The following is a 19,327-nucleotide window of genomic DNA, read 5'->3' as shown; positions in this document are numbered from 1 at the left end:
ATGGCGCAGCAAGTGATTCTGTATCGAGACAAACTGAGCTGTTCAATCTGTCTGGATCTTCTAAAGGATCCGGTGGCTATTCCCTGTGGGCACAGCTACTGCATGAGCTGTATTAAAGACTACTGGGGTGAGGAGCATGAGACGAAGACACACAGCTGCCCTCAGTGCAGGCAGAGCTTCACACCGAGGCCTGTCCTGGTGAAAAATACCATGTTAGCAGAGTTTGTGGAGGAACTGAAGAAAGCAGGACTTCAAGCTGCTTCACCTGATCATTCCTCTGCTGGACCTGGAGACGTGGCCTGTGATTACTGCTCTGGGATGAAGGTGAAAGCCCTCAAGTCCTGTCTGGTGTGTATGGCCTCTTACTGTGAGCAGCACCTCCAGCCTCACTACAATGTAGCTCCATTAAAGAAACACAAGCTGGTTGAGGCCACTTTAAAGCTCCAGGAGAACATCTGCTCTCAGCATGACGAGGTGATGAAGATTTTCTGCCGCACTGATCAGAAGTGCATCTGCTATCTCTGCTCCATGGATGATCATAAAGGTCATGACACAGTCTCCGCTGCAGCAGAGAGGGCTGAGAAGCAGAAGGAGCTCGGGGCGAGTCGGCAAGAAATCCAACAGAGAGTCCAGGACAGAGAGAAAGACGTGAAGGTGCTTCAGCAGAGGCTGGAGGCTATCAATCTTTCTGCTGATGAAGCTGTGAGGGACAGTGAGAAGATCTTCACTGAGCTGATCCGTCTCATTGAGAAAAGAAGCTCCGAAGTGAAGCAGCAGATCAGATCCCACCAGACAACTCAAGTGAGTCGAGCTAAAGAGCTTGAGGAGAAGCTGCAGCAGGAGATCACTGAGCTGCGGAGGAAAGACACTGAGCTGGAGACGCTCTCACGCACAGAGGATCACCTCCATTTCCTAAACAACTACCCCTCGCTGTCACGTCTGAGCGAATCTAAAGACGTTCCCAGCATTGATATCTGTCTTCTGCGCTCCTTTGAGGATGTGACAGCGGCGGTGTCAGAGGTCAGAGATAAACTGCAGGCTGTTCTGAGTGAGGAGTGGGGAAAGATCTCTCTGGCAGTGACTGAAGTGGATGTTTTACAAGCAGAGCCCAGAACCAGAGCTGAGTTTATGAAATATTCTTGTCAAATCACACTGGATCCAAATACAGCAAACACCTATTTGTCATTGAGTGACAGGGACAGAAAAGCAACATTAATGAAAGGACAACAGTTATATTTGGATCACCAAGATAGATTTTGTGAAATGTACCAGGTCCTGAGTAGAGAGGGTCTGACTGGACGCTGTTACTGGGAGGTGAAACAGAGCGGGAGAATTTTTATAGCAGTTGCATACAAGGATATTAGAAGAACTGGCACCGTGAATGAATGTGGATTTGGATTTAATGACAAATCTTGGTCATTAGACTGTAACAGTAGTAATTATATATTCAGACACAACAATATTTCTACTTCCGTCTCAGGCTCTCAGTCCTCCAGAATAGGAGTTTACCTGGATCACAGAGCAGGTACTCTGTCTTACTACAGCGTCTCTGAAACCATGACTCTCCTCCACAGAGTCCAGACCACGTTCACTCAGCCTCTCTATGCTGGATTTTGGCTTGAAGACACTGCTGAGCTGTGTGAGCTCGAGTAGACAAGAGTTTAATGAGTGATTCATCTCTGTACAGTAAATGTTGAGGTGGGTCTGCACTGCAGAGATCAAACATAGTGGGTGGGACTTTTTTCTTCTATTTTAATTCAATGAAATGATGAAAACTTTTTTTTATTTGCTACATAGAGATTATACTTTTTAGTACTCTACATACTGTTGTCTGTACTGATATTGCAAAATCACATCACCTTTTTTTGTTAATGTAACCCCTTCTGAAAAAGAGCTAATTTTCTTTTTAAGAGTGAATTCAAGTGTCTTTACATGGTTAAAAAAAATGTATTAAAAGTTAATGTTCAAAATCCGACAAATAAATACCCTAAATAAATAAATAGATTGTTGGCTTGTCACCATTATGTCAACAAACTTATATTCTTTTTAAAAATTGCACTGACAATACGCTCTATATTCTTTCTTTCACAAAAATCTGTTGTTTTCCAACTTAATTTCTGTCCAACTAATCAGTTTTTTTCAAGATATTTTGGTAACAGACAAACGCACGGGGAGATTAATGAAGACAAATAAGCTCCAAAACGTTGGCTTTTTTTTAAACAGAAAACATGTCAAGACAATATTTCAGCAGAATGTGTTAAATGAAAAATAAATACTTTCTTTTTTATATATATAGGGATTAAACAATCTTGTTTGTTGAAGTTTGATGTTATATTTAGGATCCTAAACATTTTCACTATATTCTGTGCATTGGAAATATTGCATATGCAAAATGTCTGACGAAAAATCTTTTTTTTTTCTACTTAAAATTGAATTTGGTTATTATATAAATGGGCTTGATTATGTAAAAAAAACCTACAAAATTAATAAAAAGTCATGTATGTAAAAATGTATAAATGTATTTTGGTTTGGATTTTTGAGCATCTGCCAAATGAATGTAATATAATTTATTTTTAAAATAATCTTAGTTTGACTAAATCTTCATATCTTCATATTTTGTATAATGTAATGTTTATAAAAGGAGGATATTTTTTTAAGCCATATCATTTTATGGATATAATATTTTGCTAAGATATTAATCAAATTCATTTTGTAAATTTCTTCTGCCGAAACACTGGGATTGTTAAAAGTGAATAATACCTCAATCTTTGTTAGAATGATATTTTTTTCCAAATGTTTTGAGAATGTTATGTTCTGGTGAAACAAAACGTGGACCCAAAAGCAGCACACACTAGTCAAGGTTTAAAGATGTAACAATGAGAATTTATTAATAAATAATACATTTAAATGGTGGACAGGGCAAGGTTTCTCAGAGTCCAACGTGGCTGGGATTAAAGACTGAAAGTCTTCAAGGAAGCGAGGAGCATGGGGAATGGGGTTCCAGTGTTCCTCCCGATGGTGTTTCCAGTCCACTGTGATCCGAGGAGAAGCAATGATGTTGGAGAGTGAGCAGGTAGGTATCGCAGGAAGTGGAGGCAGCTGGCAGGTAAGTATACCACACACTGTGGCGACGATAACGATCTGGCGATGAATCGCAGGAAGACCAGGGTTGATATACTGCAGAGTGTGTCTTGATTGATGATTAGTGTCAGCTGCTCCAGCAACCACCGCCCAGGAGAGGGAGGAGGAGATGGCCACACCTCCTTCCAGACAGACAGACCAGACTGACAGGGTAAAACACACAGGAGACAAAAGGACAGGGAAACAGGAAACACAGGGAAACTACTCAACTGCCCAGGTGATAACATGACAGAGAAGTTATTCTGTAAATCAAACCAAAAAGAAGTAGCATGAAAACAATCTAAAATCACATGTTCAATAGTTTCCCCTTCACAATTGCAAAAAGTGCATCTATTGTTAAACCGGTGTGTCTTTTAATTTACGAGGAAATGCAGAAATTCACGCCTATGTGCTGCATATTGCTCTGTAATAAAACTGGACAGAAAAAAACAACTTAAAATATGATTGTCTTGTCTTTATACAGAATGAGGGAGAAGGGAAATCCAGATATAACAAATCATTTCATTTCATTTTTCATTTCTTTCCATACTATTTTTTCAGGCTAGGCCTACCAGGCAGGTAGAGTTAGAGAGTTTTTTCTTTCAGGGGTTGCTAGTGTTGGTGTGTCTCTGTTGGTGTCAAGTGTGGATGCCAGCAAATGCCACTTCTGGTACATTTCATTTTAACCACCTCTATCTCTTTATTTACTTTATTTTACCTTTATTTTACCAGGAACTCCCACTGAGATCAAAAATCTCTTTAACAAGAAAGACCTGGCCGGCCATATAAAATTACAACACATTAAAAAACAACATATTAAACATTATATACAAAAAATCACAATAAAACTGAAGAACAGCTGTTTAACATGCTGGCAGCCACATATCACCACATTCAATACAATGCCCTTAAATTCATCAATGGATATGATCTCATTTTAGATCTTTTTGTAGATGTCCAAGGTGCATAGTGGGAGAATATCTCTCCATGTGTATGCAAGGTGCTATATGAGTACAGTTCACTTACAATTGGATTTGTTTTTTATATAAATGGGCTTAATTGTATAAAAGACTACAAAATGAATAAAAGAGTCATGTAGGTAAAAATACATGAATTGATTTGGATTTTTGTGCATCTGCCAAATGAATGTAACACAAAGTTTAAAACAAAATAGGTCATTTTAGTATCTCCATGAACATAAGTGGTATAATTTAATGTTTACTTATAGTGTACTCATCATAGTAGTAGTGGTAGTAATATATTACAATGCAAGTCTTCCAGTTTAATTCTGTAGTTCTGAATCTGAAAGACAGACTATAACTGAGGGCTAAAGACACACAGCAACACTCAAACCGCTCCTCTTCCTGGAATGAAGCACAACTTTTACAAACCCCACCCAGACTTTATTTACCGGTTAGACAAGGCTCCTCCCGCTCAAAGTCTATTCATCTCAGACTTGTCGTTCCCTCCCCTTTCACAGATCTGCCCATTTACAGATGGGTGCAAACACCATGTGATCAAATGTAAGAGCTGGAACGCTCATACACTGCAGATCAGTGGACAAACATTGAGGAAATGAGCACAGCATTTATCTGGTAACAGAGAGTGAAACGTTCAGACATTCACTGTCGTCTAGAGGAGAAATGGCGCAGCAAGTGATTCTGGATCGAGACAAACTGAGCTGTTCAATCTGTCTGGATCTTCTAAAGGATCCGGTGACTATTCCCTGTGGGCACAGCTACTGCATGAGCTGTATTAAAGACTACTGGGGTGAGGAGCATGAGACGAAGACACACAGCTGCCCTCAGTGCAGGCAGAGCTTCACACCGAGGCCTGTCCTGGTGAAAAATACCATGTTAGCAGAGTTTGTGGAGGAACTGAAGAAAGCAGGACTTCAAGCTGCTTCACCTGATCATTCCTCTGCTGGACCTGGAGACGTGGCCTGTGATTTCTGCTCTGGGATGAAGGTGAAAGCCCTCAAGTCCTGTCTGGTGTGTATGGCCTCTTACTGTGAGCAGCACCTCCAGCATCACTACAATGTAGCTCCATTAAAGAAACACAAGCTGGTTGAGGCCACTTTAAAGCTCCAGGAGAACATCTGCTCTCAGCATGACGAGGTGATGAAGATTTTCTGCCGCACCGATCAGAAGTGCATCTGCTATCTCTGCTCCATGGATGATCATAAAGGTCATGACACAGTCTCCGCTGCAGCAGAGAGGACTGAGAGGCAGACGGAGCTCGGGGCGAGTCGGCAAGAAGTCCAACAGAGAGTCCAGGACAGAGAGAAAGACGTGAAGGAGCTTCAGCAGAGGGTGGAGGCTATCTATCTTTCTGCTGATGAAGCTGTGAGAGACAGTGAGAAGATCTTCACTGAGCTGATCCGTCTCATTGAGAAAAGAAGCTCCGAAGTGAAGCAGCAGATCAGATCCCAGCAGACAACTCAAGTGAGTCGAGCTAAAGAGCTTGAGGAGAAGCTGCAGCAGGAGATCACTGAGCTGCGGAGGAAAGACACTGAGCTGGAGACGCTCTCACACACAGAGGATCACCTCCATTTCCTAAACAACTACCCCTCGCTGTCACGTCTGAGCGAATCTAAAGACGTTCCCAGCATTGATATCTGTCCTCTGCTCTCCTTTGAGGATGTGACAGCGGCGGTGTCAGAGGCCAGAGATAAACTGCAGGCTGTTCTGAGTGAGGAGTGGGGAAAGATCTCTCTGGCAGTGACTGGAGTGGATGTTTTACAAGCAGAGCGCAGAACCAGAGCTGAGTTTATGAAATATTCTTGTCAAATCACACTGGATCCAAATACAGCACACAAACGTTTGTCATTGACTGACAGGGACAGAAAAGCAACATTAATGAAAGGAGAACAGTTATATTTGAATCACCAAGACAGATTTGGTAAAAGGAGCCAGGTCCTGAGTAGAGAGGGTCTGACTGGACGCTGTTACTGGGAGGTGAAATGGAGCGGGAGAGTTTGTATAGCAGTTGCATACAAGGATATTAAAAGAACAAGCACCAGTAATGAATGTCTATTTGGATTTAATGACAAATCTTGGTCATTAGACTGTTACAGTAGTAGTTATACATTCAGACACAACTATATTTGTACTTCCGTCTCAGGCCCTCAGTCCTCCAGAATAGGAGTTTACCTGGATCACAGGGCAGGTACTCTGTCTTACTACAGCGTCTCTGAAACCATGACTCTCCTCCACAGAGTCCAGACCACGTTCACTCAGCCTCTCTATGCTGGATTTTGGCTTCCAGGTGGTGTTGGAGGCACTGCTGAGTTGTGTGAGCTCAAGTAGACAAGAGTTTAATGAGTGATTCATCTCTGTACAGTAAATGTTGAGGTGTGTCTGCACTGCAGAGATCAAACATAGTGGAAGGGACTTTTTTATTCTATTTTAATTCAATGAAATGATGAAAAGTTTTTTTTATTTGCTACATCGAGATTATTTGTTAAATTTGATTCTTATGTTATTTTTACTAAACATTTTCCTTATACTGTATACTGTGCAAAATGAATGTAATATAGATTTTAAAAAAGAGTCATGTTTACTTCTTAGTACTCTACATACTCTTCTATGTACTGATATTGCAAAACCACATCACCTTTTTTTTGTAAATGTACCCAAAATGTACAGGAAAAACTGGTCTAATTTTTAACGTATCCTTCTGAAAAATAGCTAATCATCTTTTTAAGAGTGAATTCAAGTGTCTTTACATGGTTAAAAAAAGGTTAATGTTCAAAATCCAACAAATAAATAGCCTAAATAAATAAATTGTTGACTTTGCATATGCAAAATGTCTGATTAAAAATCTGTTTTTGTCCTACTTAAAATTTAATTTGGTTATTATATGATGGGCTTAATTATGTAAAAACTACAAAATTAAAAAAAACAGTAATGTATGTAAAAATGTATAAATGGATTTGGGTTTGGATTTTTGAGCATCTGTCAAATGAATGTAATATAATTTCTTTTTAAAATAATTTTAGTTGTACTAAATCTTCACATCTTCATAATTTGTATAATGTAATGTTTACTTTCTGCATACTGTGCTGCTGTTAAAATAGCAACTTTTATTTTAATGTACCCAGAAAATTACAAGTACCAGAAAACTGGGATCATTTTAAATGTAACCTTTTGAAAAATAATTTATTAATCTTTTTTTTCTTTTAAGAAAGAATTCAAATGTACTTTCATGATAACAATTATTTGGATACATTAATGAAAACCAATGTTGTAAATCCTACAAATAAATAAATAAATTGTTGACTAATCTATATTCTATATTCTTCATTTCACTGTCCGAGTATCAAAAAAAAAATTGTCCTTTTCCTACTTTATTTCTTTCTAATCAATCAGTTTTCAAGATATTTTGGTAACAGACAGGGAGATTAATGAAGGCAATAAAATAACTTTCACTTTCTGGTGGATTTCACCAGAAACAACACAATTTTGGAATGATTTTAAATTTGTAAAATGTTGGGGTCTTTTTTTTTGTAAATGAAAATCATGTTCAAGACAATATTTCAGCAGAATGTTTTACTTTCAGATTTATTACACAACTTTTGAACATTCCACAACAATCATGCAGGAATAAAATGGGACTTATAGAAAGCTTTACAGGCTTCACCAATCACACTTTAGGAATAACTGGGCTTCACGTCGTCTCAAAAACACTCAAAATGTGAGGCAATATCTTTTTTAAATCATCATCTACCGACAACAGACCATGTGTTGATTTAATGCTGATGATGGTGAGAGAAGAAAATCACTCAAAAAACAATAATGAAAAAAAAGGAAATGTAACAAATTATCAATTCCTGTGCACTGATTTAACTTGAAATATTTCAGCTAATAACGACATGAATATCAATAAATAAACCATATTATGGAGTCTATTTTAGGTAATCCACATTTTGTCCTCCTCAGAGGGTCAAGATCCAAAACGTCAGTGCCTTCCTTCAAGTAAACAAAATTCAAGACAGAAATATTATTTTGTAACATATACGTTCTTACATCTTGTCCATACATTTCACAACGTATTTAAGATAAGAACTCAAAGCTACATAGTGAAACAGATGTACACGGACCATCAGGGTGCTCATTTTCTGCTTTAACCATCTCAAGGCTTGAAGGAGTCCCACTCCCCCTGTCCCAGCTAGCCTCGGTGCCATTAACATGAATATCTACTACTAGTGGAAAGAAAGTCTCAATCAAAAACACAGTTTGTAGTAATACAAATTAATAAAAATCCAGCCGTTACAACACAGCCTTACTCAGCCGAATGTGGTTCACTCCATATGTCCAGATAACATTGATATTAAAGGGGAACTACGCCCATTTTCAAAATTCATACATGTTATTCCTATGGTCTAAGACGGTCCAAAATAATATTAGTAAACATGAACAACTCTCTCACAAATCCAAAAACTAGAGTTCTAAAACTCAAATTTGCGATATCATAGGGTAAAAAGTGTGGAGCTGCTCCATAGACAATGAATGGGGAGAGATGTTACAGATGATACTGAGTATACGGGTACATTTTCTGTTTCACAACAGACAACACTACAACAGAGTAAAGCTCATTTGGGTATAAAAAAAAGAAAACAAACATTCTCTTGGCCCACAAAATCAGTCTTCCATACATTGTCTATGGAGCAGCCCTATGACATCACAAGTTTGAGTGTTATCACTCTAGGTTTTGGGGTTTGGGAGAGAGTTGTTCATGTTTACTAATATTTTTTGGACTGTCTTAGACCATAGGAATAACATGTATGAATTTGTAAAATAGGCGTAGTTCCCCTTTAATATCATTATTTATTTATTAGTCCTGTTTTAGCTGCTTTTGCCAAACACCATTTCCCATAAGACCTTCATGGGAATAGAGTGCTTCAAGAATGAGTCCTAAAACTCTGAAATGAGTTAGCATTTTAGCACTTCCTGTCCCCTCGTCTGGACTTCAATGGGTTTTTAGTTAAATGCCTGAAATAAGGTCGTGAAATAAGGTCATGAACACGGTAAACACGACCCCATTTGAAGGCACCAACAGTTTTTCTCCATTGTATACACACAAAAAAATGCAACTATGCACACAATTCTGAAATCTTGAAGCTCATGTACATAGAAATAGAAATGTTCTACTCTATTTCTATGTTCATGTATCAACAAAAAGACTCCAGACTGCTAAACTCTGAGCACAATTACATTGATTTCACTCAAATAGAAATTATAAATCAACCAGGACTGAAATCTTACGGAAGTAGCCGTGTTATAAGCGGGATAATGTACAGCTAGTGGGTCATTGTTGTGAAATAAACCCTGACAGGTTGAAGCAGGACCCCTTCAATGAGAGATTGCATGGATTAACAGAAGTTAGTGGTAGTTACTGTTCCACTATAGCACAATGTCAACGCCTCATGGGAGCTGTGGCTGTTGAAGATTGACAAAATAATCATTCTTTTACATTTGTTACATGACAAGGTGCTTTTCAGTACAGGAGTAGATAGCCTGGAATATGGACAAAAAAACAAACATGTTTCAGCTTTTCACAGCAGATGTTTTGACTCATCATAAAAGGAGGAGGACAGGTGTTACGAGTAACTTTAAGGATCTATTCAAGTGTCTCAGTACGCCATGACAGTGCGACAGCGACTGTGCTTTTCGTACCGTGACATGTCAAAATGTCTTCTGTGAAAAAGGGACTACGCAGCTCACAGTGCATCCTGCCAGCATGTTTATCCCACATTATCATATTCATCTGGAGCCTTAAAAACAAAATGAGTAAAATAAAGAAAATAACACAAACACTGAAAATAAAACCGAACAGGCGATATGTCAGCCATAAACTCAACAAAAAAGTATTAAATAATTATTAAATATCAAACTTGGCTACATAAGAATTATATATATAAACAAGAAATACTTTCAAAGTTGAATAACAGATGATTTAAATACGATAAGATGCAAGGAATTAAGTTTACACCGTTAATGTATAGCAATTTACAATGCATTCAAGAAACTGGCATTTTAATCAATTTAAAAATGTTTTTTTTTTTTTTACTAATTCAAACAATCATACCATCTTTAATGGGATAGTGGATGTCCAAGTGCTTTTTCATTTACATTTTACACAGTAACTTTCATGCTAAGGTTATTTTGTGAGATGTTGGAATATGTTTAAAATCAAATAGCCTACAGTTAGATAACGTCATATTCTTTGGTAAAGGAGGGTGAAAAGGATGTTTGTAACCTGTTATTAACACTACACACATGAACAAAACAAGTGATAGAAGGCCTTGTACACAGGTATAAAAATACAACGATAATAAAAAGTGATAGTATCAAAGTTTCCACAGTACAATACATACATACAACAGATTATTGCACCAAATTTAACAATTTTATATTTCACCGTGAGAGAGCAACTCAGTGAAGCTACACTATTTCTTCACTCTCAGGATTTGAAATGCCTGTAAATAAATAATAATAATAAGAATAATAATAATAACAATAATACCAAAAACCTGAATGTTCATCAGGGCAAAGATTGAAATTTTAAATAATAAAACTTGAATACCGTGACAAGTAGTCAAATAGCATATCAGTCATATTGGATCTAAACCATATTTGACTATGTGTGATCTACTGTATTTACGGCGCATTAAGCATGTTGTGAAATGACAAATATTAAACCAATAAAACTACTTCATCTTCCATTTCTGTCTGTTTGCACTAAATTGTTTTTACATTTCACAAAAACACCAGCTTACCCAGGAGTCACACTCAAGTGATCTGAAGGGCTAACGTACCTAAAAAAACATAATAAATAACATAAAAACACAGACGGTGACATTGTTCAAATTAAAACTTGAATTACAATGTAGAAATGAAAACATCTAAAATCCTATACTTTAGTGTGATCACTGTAAACAAATGAGACCATGATTGAGATGATGATATAGTGGTTTCTAAGTGCTCCATAACATTCAACAAATGTGGCTATTAGTTGTTCTTTTTCTCTTCATATGTATTAAAGGCAATGAAAGTAATGAAAGTGATTTTTCCAACGCCCCGTTCACGGCTTCCCTCTGCTTCTGGTGTAACTCCTACAGCTTTGGCTGTTTGCTCTGGAGGAACAGCGCCACCTGCTGCAGATTTACACCAACTACGACCTGGTGGCTCCAGGCCGTTCTCATTCCAAGGGCGTCAAATACCGACGCTTTGTCATGGTAGCGGTGTTCGATTGCAAATTGACGCCGAGAGGTCTGACAAAGCGTCAGTATGTGACGTCAGGATGAGAACGTGTTGGTGGCTCACAGTGTAAAACTGCAGAAAAGAGGCGAGCAGTGGCGTCAGTGATGGTCTCATTTGTTCATGATTCAGCATTCAAATGCAAATAAAACAGGTATCTTAAGTATTATTTATCTGTGAGCAAGAATACATATAAGATATTTGAGGCTTTAGTTGGGGGTAAATGTCTGTCACGCAAATATCACATCAAATAAATGTTAATTGGTTTTATAACTACAATGTTAACGGCCATATCAATCATAGTCAGTGCATTCAGCAACACATTCGTGTTACAGATAAGATTTGTAATTTGATATTTGATTTCCTTAGGACAAATGTAACATTAAAGCATTAAAGAGTTTTAGAGTAATTCTTTGGGTGATAGACTTGCCCATCAATGTGAAAAAAACAAATGACCTGATTAGGTCAGATTTTGTTGTATGAGTTGGGACATCAAAACAAAAATCCCAAATTTTTGGTCAGATTTGATGATTTGTAAGCACAAAATAAAAAAGACAGATCTGGGTGTCAAAATTCAATAGTTTTTGAGAACAAAACAAAATATGTCTGTAAAAACTGTCAAGCATCAAAAATTGGGATTGAATGTCTGCTCAGATTTTTGTTAATTTCATCTATGATCAGATATTTCCTGAAAAATTAAACATTAATGTCATGTATTGGTATTGAAACCTTTTAAATGACACCCAGCCCTCGGCAAGCTGTCAAAAATCTGTGTAGAAAAAACATTTCTACCAGGAATAAGCTAACAAATATTCTGTTTCTGCAGGGACACCACCAGTGAGTAGGGCTTTTAGTGTGGTGGTTTTCAAAGTGAGGTCCGGGGACCCCCAGGGGTCCTTGAAAGGGTCCCAGGGGGTCCCCAGCTAAAAGGGAAATCATTTAATTTCACTATAATTCCATCCATAAGTAACACGATGACATAATATATGATTATTTTGGTCATGGTTTTCATACACTTGTAATAAAACAACTAAAGCTGGGGACACACCGACCCCGACATCAGAGAACTAGCGGAGACGAAGGCCGCCTGTTGCATCGCCTCACGTCGCCTTTGTTTTGGTCGACAAAGTTTCACCCAAACACACCGCAAAGACTACAGCCGACGGCCAGTTACCGAGTACGTTCCGCGCCTGCGTGAGAGGAAACAACTCTCCACACCAGCAGGTGGCGATAGTCTGTATTCGTCATTCAAAAAGGGAAACCGGAAGACCGAGTACGGCGGATATACAAGCCGCTGTTATGATACGTACATGAAACAAAACGGTGTGATGATCAGATGAGATGAAAAATGAGAGGAGCCTTCTGTGTTTTTCCTCTTGACTTTACTTGTTGGCTTGCTTTCCTCACGTTCGTTTTGTCTTCTCGTGCACTGATTCGTTTAAGCTGAACAGCCAATCAGAGTGGTTTTTCTCACCGACGGACGCCGTCAACGATTCAACATGCTGAATCGGCTGAAAAAACTCCAACACGGGCAGACTAGAGCCGACGGTGCGAGACACAACGCAAAAACTCATCCGACGGACGCTCACCGACGGCCCCAAACTGTCCAACGGCTGACCGTCGGCTTGGTGTGTCAGGGCCTTTAAAGCATAAATCCTTTCAGACGGTGGTCCGTGGTCTAATTTGTGTCAGTTTAGAGGTCCTTGACGTGAAAAAGTTTGGGAACCATTAAATTAACTCAAATTTCACTGTAATGATGAGTGATCCAAAACCAATACATACAAACACTGTTCAACCAACCGCAGACCACCGTTTGTTGAGGCAAGAGAGGCCTGGTCGATTATTAGCAAAGCAGGAGGTGAACTGAGTTGGTGTCAATGTTAATGCATTTTTTTTGTTTTATATTTTCAGTAAAAAAAAATACAAAAAAATACTTAAAACTTGGATAACAACCTGTAAATTGACTTTGATGACATTTGCATGCAAATAATATGTAGACATTTCGCAAGGTGACATTACGAGAGTGAACAGGAGTCGTGTTAATTCTGCAGCCGAGTGGAGGAAGTTGGATTAATTGGATTTCCGTTTTGGGGTGCCGTTAGCCTGGAGGATTATCTGTACATCTATCACTGAAGTGCCACTGAGCAAGGCACTTGACCCCCAATCCAGAGTGAGATGCCTCCCATTTCACAAATGTGACACATAAAAAGGTGCTACAGTACATGTAACATTTTGCTTTTTAAATTAAAGACCAACACACTTCCTGCTGCAAAGACAATGTTGCTACGTGTGCCTCTCTCTCCTCTTTTCTTGATTTGCATGTGTTAGTTTAAAGATTAAAAACAGGAGTGAATAGAGTAGGAATGAGTCCTAAAACCTGGAAATGAGTTTGCATTTACTTTAGCATTTCTGGTTCCCTCGTCTGGAAGTCAATGGCGCTCATGCAACCCTTGTGTAGTTCTTCTGTAGCCTAGTGTTAACTTTTTACATCTGGCGATTGCATTCACACTTCAAAAATCATTAGTGAAGATTATCTTGCTGAACAAAACATGTAAGTATCATAAACGTGTGTTTGCCACAGAGCTCATTTTCTGCATTAATCCAAAACTCAATGGAAAAATTGTCTTTTTGTCGAGAGAACCAGCGCGATGCCAACTTTCCTGGTTCGCCTACAAAAATACGTCACCCCTGGAGCACGCTGTATCCAACGACATGTAATTCAAACTGTAGTGTGATGAACAAAGTTCAATTTGTATGCTCTGTAAAGCAGCTGCTTTACATATTTGTGCTGTAAAGCAGCCCAATAGATTTCACACAATTGTTATCAATCTTCTCACGACGGTCTCATTTTGTTTACAGTAATAAAACATTTTAAAATGAATGTTTTGTTGTTAAATGCTACATAAAGTACACTAAAAATGTAACTTGTCATGACCTACCACCACAGTTGTTACAAAGATAAAAGCCCCTCGCTCAATGAACATCTGGTAGTTTTTCCCCCTCGGCAATGTGTAGTGAAACCTTCCACACACTGCAGATCTCCAGCAGTAGCACTGAAACAGTATTAGATCAGGTGGCAGGCACACAGATGACACCCACACGAATAAAATCTCCTCCTCTCAGCCTCACAGCAGACTGGGAAAGATTACAATCACCCCCCCCCCCCCCCCCCCCACCCCCCGATATCTGGCAGGAAACCTGTACACATGATGCGTCTGATTCGACTGATGGAGGGTGAGTGGAAACAGCGTAGAGCCTTTACTCATTAGCTGTTTTCTCTTTGCAGGAAGGTTCACAGAGGATTTCCTTGTGTGGTAGCGGATAGGGGAAAGCCGCTCCGCTGCAGGTGCTACCATAAGCCAGTTTGTTGAGGCGAGAGAGGCCCTTAATGCTGCCAGGAGGCCGTCCGGGGCTGACCTTGTACCCCGCCGCTCTGGTTGTGCCCAGCGGCCTCCCCGGGCTCGTCTTGAACCCCGCAGCTCTGGTGGTGCCGAGGGGTCGCCCTGTGCTGGTTCTGTATCCGGCTAGCTTGGTTGTTCCCAAAGGCCTCCCGCGTCTGCCCGTCTTCCCGGCAGCCTTGTTCTTCTTCTTGCCGTCCTCCGGCGCTTGATCGGCGCCTTTAACGTTGGTTATTTTTCCAGGTGAGCCCCCGAGCACGTCCTGTCTCTGGCACACCATGGCCTTGTGGCTCTGGGTGGGTAAGACCATGGGAGCCAGCGTCATCTGAAGAGCTGACGGAGGGGGAGGAGGGTAAAACTTGTTGGCCTGGGTGCACAGGTCAAAGTGGGGCGTGGGGTGGTGGCCGTCCTCTGCTAGGCATGACGGCCTGCTATTCATGCAGAAGTCACTGCTTGTCACCTGGCGCATCATCTTCTGCTGGGGGTTGGAAAGAAGTTGCAACTGTATTATTTATTAACACACAGACTCTAATATCTCTGCATTGAGTCAGTGTTGTCTGGGTAGTATAATACCAGGAAGAAATACAATTAAACTGAAGACAGCATACAGACGAACTGCAAAACATCTTCAAATCTGCAATAAAGATTGATGTCAATATTTTGACCTACATAAAGAAAAGAAACTTGAACACATTTAGAGCTTTGCCCCCTCATATTTCTTAGGTTTGAAGCTAACCTAAAGCATAGTTTAAAGAAAGCCTAGGGTTAGCCTATGTGTGTAAAAAATACAGTTTGAAACACTTCTCATTAAGCATAAATCGCAGCTTTGTGTCACTTGTCCAACTAAGTTTTCTAGAGCTGCGTCTTCTTTGTCTCCTTCTCCGTGGCCGTAATAGCCAACAGCCACTAGGGGGCAACAATGAGTCCATTGCATACTTAAAAAACAAACTTCAACAAGCGACAAAAGGTGTGAAGTGTTGCCATGGACTGTATATAAGAAGTGGCAACCCTATCTCCCACAAAATTGCGTCCCGATATAACAAAACTGTATAACCAAAATACATTTTGAGGGAAACCTATTTTCTCCCGGATTACGGTCGCAGTTTTAAACAGTAGGAAATAACATCATGGTTTGGCTTAAAATGACTTAAAAACAAAACGAAAACACAATAAATGACTATGTTTCACATACAACACCGGTCTCCTGGGGGAAAGTCTGAGACACAGCCAGACACATTAAGTACGTGGGGTATTTATTGAGGTACTTTATGTCATAGAACAAAACGTTAAAATCTCTTCATCTTGTGTTAAGGCACCTAAATTAAAAACCCATTCAAAAAACCCATTGACTTCCAGACGAGGGAATCGGAAGTATTACAGTGCTAACTCATTTCTGGGTTTTAGGACTCTGTTAGCTCTGTAGCACTCTATTAAAGTGATGCTGAAGTGTGGTGGTCTGCAGCTCACCCTGACCTCTGACCTCCATGTGGAGGAGACAGTAAAAGGACTACTTTGTCTTTCATTACTTGTTGTCATATACACAATAGTACCGTCTACCGTTACAACACCAACGGCTGAATTTAGCCTCGTTTTGGCACGGATAACAGTTTTGAAGAAAAGGGTTTAAAATGTTAACGAACACGAAAGAGTTGCAGATATTGATATATTGTTCGCAGATCCAAGATCACACTCATTGTTGTATTATGCTGTTTTTCCCCGTGCCTGGGTGTCTAAACCAATAAAATAGGGTCGGTTTTCTTTAGTTAGTTTGTTTTACATTCTGACTCCTCAATAGCCAAAAAATAAAAAAGGGTCAAAGAGGTCAAATGGTCAAGAATTTTTTTTCAGATTTTGAATAAACAAACTAAATTATGAGGTAGGTGATGTAGGTTGGGTAATGATTTTGGAGATAAAAAAGTGCTGGGTTAAACACCTTGAGAACAAGCATAAACCTTATTAAAGTGATGCTGAAGTCTGTTGGTCTGCAGCTCACCCTGACCTCTGACCTCCATGTAGAGGAGGCAGTGAAAGGACTACTTTCTCCTTCATTACTTGTTGTCATATACACAATAGTACCGTCTACCGTAACAACACCAACGGCTGAATGTAGCCTCATTTTGGCACGAATAACGTTTTTTTCCGTGCCTGGGTGTCTAATCCAAATAAATAGGGTCGGTTTTCTTTAGTTAGTTTGTTTTACATTCTGACTCTTCACAAGCCAAAAAATAAAAAAGGGTCAAAAAGGTCAAATGGTCAAAAATAATGTTCAGATTTTGAATAAACAAACTAAATTATGAATTATGGAGATAAAAAAAGGGTCTGGGTTAAACACCTTGAGAACAAGCATAAACCTTATTAAAGTGATGCTGAAGTCTGTGGGTCTGCAGCTCACCCTGACCTCTGACCTCTGACCTCCATGTGGACAGTGAGAGGACTACTTTCTCTTTCATTACTTCCAACATAAACACAATTTATTTACACACACATAGCTGCTCTTGAATTTCAGCAACACATAACTAATTATAAAGGCTATAAATACTTGGAAGGAGGCAAAAGGACAGGCTGCTGCTGGCTGCTGATGATGAGATCTCCTGCAGAGGACACCAGGATGCGAGGAGGTGTGGACTTTACTATCACAAACACAGTCTGTAGTAATATTCATTCACAAAAAAAAAAAAAATGCACATGGATTTCAAATTCTAGAACGACAGAACGTCAAATGATGACGAAACATGTGAACGAAAGAGGCAGGAAAGTGTGCAGATATCCCATTAAATTGCTCACATTTAGGCCACAGTTGATCTAAATACAGCCTCCCGCCACCAACGTTAGCTCTAAAGGTTACTGTACCTCGATTGTTTCGCAGATTCTCGGGAGCAGAAAGGGTTATTAAGGAGAGAAATGATCTTTCATCCCTCGATCCATTTTCAGACGTCGACAGGACGTCGACTAGCTGGCGGATAAATCACCGCATAGGATTGTTTTTCGGTGTGTTGGACGTTAACCAGACCGCGAGATGGTTCCGTTTAGACGGTGTGGTGTTTTGTTTTTTTATTTTATCGCCCAGCTCCAGAGGTTTGGATAAGAAACGCAGCCATTTTCCATTAAATATTTAATAAGACGGGGATGCGCAGTCTGAGCATGCGCAGAACACCAAACTAGTAGTGATGTGTATGTCGCGAACGAGCCGGCTCTTTGAGCTTTGCTCTTTTAAAGGGACTGTTTGTAACTTCTTACACGTATACATCTACCGGGTCGGTTTCCCATGCGCGCTCGCATGTGGCTACGCTGTTCAGACTCAGACTCCAACACAAACTACACGGAAGCACCAAAACCTCAGTTATATCTAGTGAAGCATGTCTTGCAAAACAGCGTTGGCGGCGGTCGTGGTACGCGGGGGAGACCGTAGCTTTGGTCTCCAGGGCCGGAGTCTCTGCTGTACTCTGCTCCTCTGCCTGCTTGCCTTCACTCACACATGCGCTCGTTCTCGCTCCACCTCATGTTTATGCGCGCACACTCCACACTGCAGAAGAGTTAGTTTAGCTCTGAGAATATCTAGTGAACGTATAGTGGACGTTTGTGCGGAAATAAATGCTGCAGCTCCTCCAGACCAACAGAGGTTTCCTGTGTCTTGTGAAGTGACGGAGCTCCGCAGCGAGAAACGTTATCGTCTCCGACCGGGTGCCGTGTCTCCCCTGTTCCCTCCGGCTGTCGGTCGGAGACGATAACGTTTCTCTTCTGATCCTAGTGTCGGCTTTTCCTGCTTCAGCCTCCTGGGTTGAAGCAGGAAAAGCCGACACTAGGATCAGCAGCGATTCATGGAGAGACTTTTGTCTGGTCAGCTAACATTACTGCCAAGCAGGTGAAATAAAGTGATATTGTGGTTTTAGCTGATGTGTGTCGCCTCACTGTTTTGATCAATGGTCGTTCATGTCTATGTAGAGCGAGCAAGCGCGAGCCCTACGCTGACTTTTGTTGACTTAACGGCCACAGGTGTCGCTGTTAACAAGCATTTCTTAATCTTACAAACAGTCCCTTTAATTCAAGGCAGAAAGATAGGACGATCTTCTCCGCGCCACATGCACTCCATGCACTGACTGAATGTTGAGTTATTGACGTCCGTGCGACCAATCAGGTGATGACGGACAAGGATCATAATACCATCAAGCAGGGAGGGGTGGTGGTGCGTGGCCCACTGACGGTCTACAGGTACAGAGCAGGAGGAAGAGGAGGAGCGAAAGAGAGAGGAGTGCAGCGCGGTGCGGTCGGTGCGCGAATAGCAGACAAGATGAGTGACAGTCGGAAACGAAGCAGCATGTAAAGTTATGGTATTCAGGAAATTATAAGGTTTGGTATAATTATATTGAATAATTTAAGTGATATATATGTGCACACATACTAATCAAAGCTCAAAACAGCGCTAAATGTGGCTGAATTATAAAAGGCAGAAGTGGTAAAACGAAGAGCCGTTTGGGAGCCGAAAGAGGACTCTTCTTGGTGAGCTGAGCCAAATGATCTGGCTCACTGAAAAGAGCCTGAATTCCCATC

The 19,327-nt window shown here is 40.2% G+C and overlaps 3 protein-coding genes and 1 long non-coding RNA gene across 5 annotated transcripts; 3 read left to right on the top strand and 1 right to left on the bottom strand.

The window, feature by feature from the left end:
* Positions 1 to 1,653, top strand: LOC141752940 (tripartite motif-containing protein 16-like). The gene is made up of 2 exons (XM_074611225.1): positions 1 to 243; positions 535 to 1,653. Exons 1-2 carry the CDS (start codon positions 1 to 3, stop codon positions 1,651 to 1,653), a joined length of 1,362 nt encoding a protein of 453 aa, XP_074467326.1.
* A 3,110-nt stretch (positions 1,654 to 4,763) lies between these two features.
* Positions 4,764 to 6,513, top strand: LOC141752939 (tripartite motif-containing protein 16-like). Its single transcript, XM_074611224.1, has one exon. The coding sequence runs from the start codon at positions 4,764 to 4,766 to the stop codon at positions 6,426 to 6,428; it is 1,665 nt and encodes a 554-aa protein (XP_074467325.1). The 3' UTR covers positions 6,429 to 6,513.
* A 7,955-nt stretch (positions 6,514 to 14,468) lies between these two features.
* LOC141752941 (UPF0461 protein C5orf24 homolog) lies at positions 14,469 to 17,758 on the bottom strand. Of its 2 annotated transcripts, none has more exons than XM_074611227.1 (2): positions 17,630 to 17,758; positions 14,469 to 15,257 (listed from the first exon to the last, which is right to left on the bottom strand). In XM_074611227.1, exon 2 carries the CDS (start codon positions 15,249 to 15,251, stop codon positions 14,640 to 14,642), a length of 612 nt encoding a protein of 203 aa, XP_074467328.1. In that variant the 5' UTR covers positions 15,252 to 15,257; positions 17,630 to 17,758; the 3' UTR covers positions 14,469 to 14,639. The 2 variants fall into 2 exon arrangements, with proteins under 2 accessions (XP_074467328.1, XP_074467327.1); XM_074611226.1 differs by having other exon boundaries at positions 14,469 to 15,254.
* On the top strand, positions 16,239 to 16,616 carry LOC141752942 (uncharacterized). Its single transcript, XR_012590368.1, has 2 exons — positions 16,239 to 16,367; positions 16,400 to 16,616. It is a non-coding gene; the product is annotated as an uncharacterized LOC141752942 (long non-coding RNA).
* Positions 17,759 to 19,327: the final 1,569 nt, after the last annotated feature.

The sequence above is a fragment of the Sebastes fasciatus genome, chromosome 16 (assembly GCF_043250625.1).
Source record: "Sebastes fasciatus isolate fSebFas1 chromosome 16, fSebFas1.pri, whole genome shotgun sequence".
Lineage (NCBI taxonomy): Eukaryota > Metazoa > Chordata > Actinopteri > Perciformes > Sebastidae > Sebastes > Sebastes fasciatus.
Note: the sequence above shows the minus strand (reverse complement) of the source record. Positions and strands in the feature narration are given on the sequence as shown.

Coding starts and splice junctions, on each gene's coding strand:
- LOC141752940 (XM_074611225.1), top strand. CDS start 1: ATGGCGCAGCAAGTGATTCTGTATCGAGACAAACTGAGCTGTTCAATC. Junction 244..534: donor TTGTGGAGGAACTGAAGAAA/GCAGGACTTCAA, acceptor TGCTCCATGGAT/GATCATAAAGGTCATGACAC.
- LOC141752939 (XM_074611224.1), top strand. CDS start 4,764: ATGGCGCAGCAAGTGATTCTGGATCGAGACAAACTGAGCTGTTCAATC.
- LOC141752941 (XM_074611227.1), bottom strand. CDS start 15,251: ATGATGCGCCAGGTGACAAGCAGTGACTTCTGCATGAATAGCAGGCCG.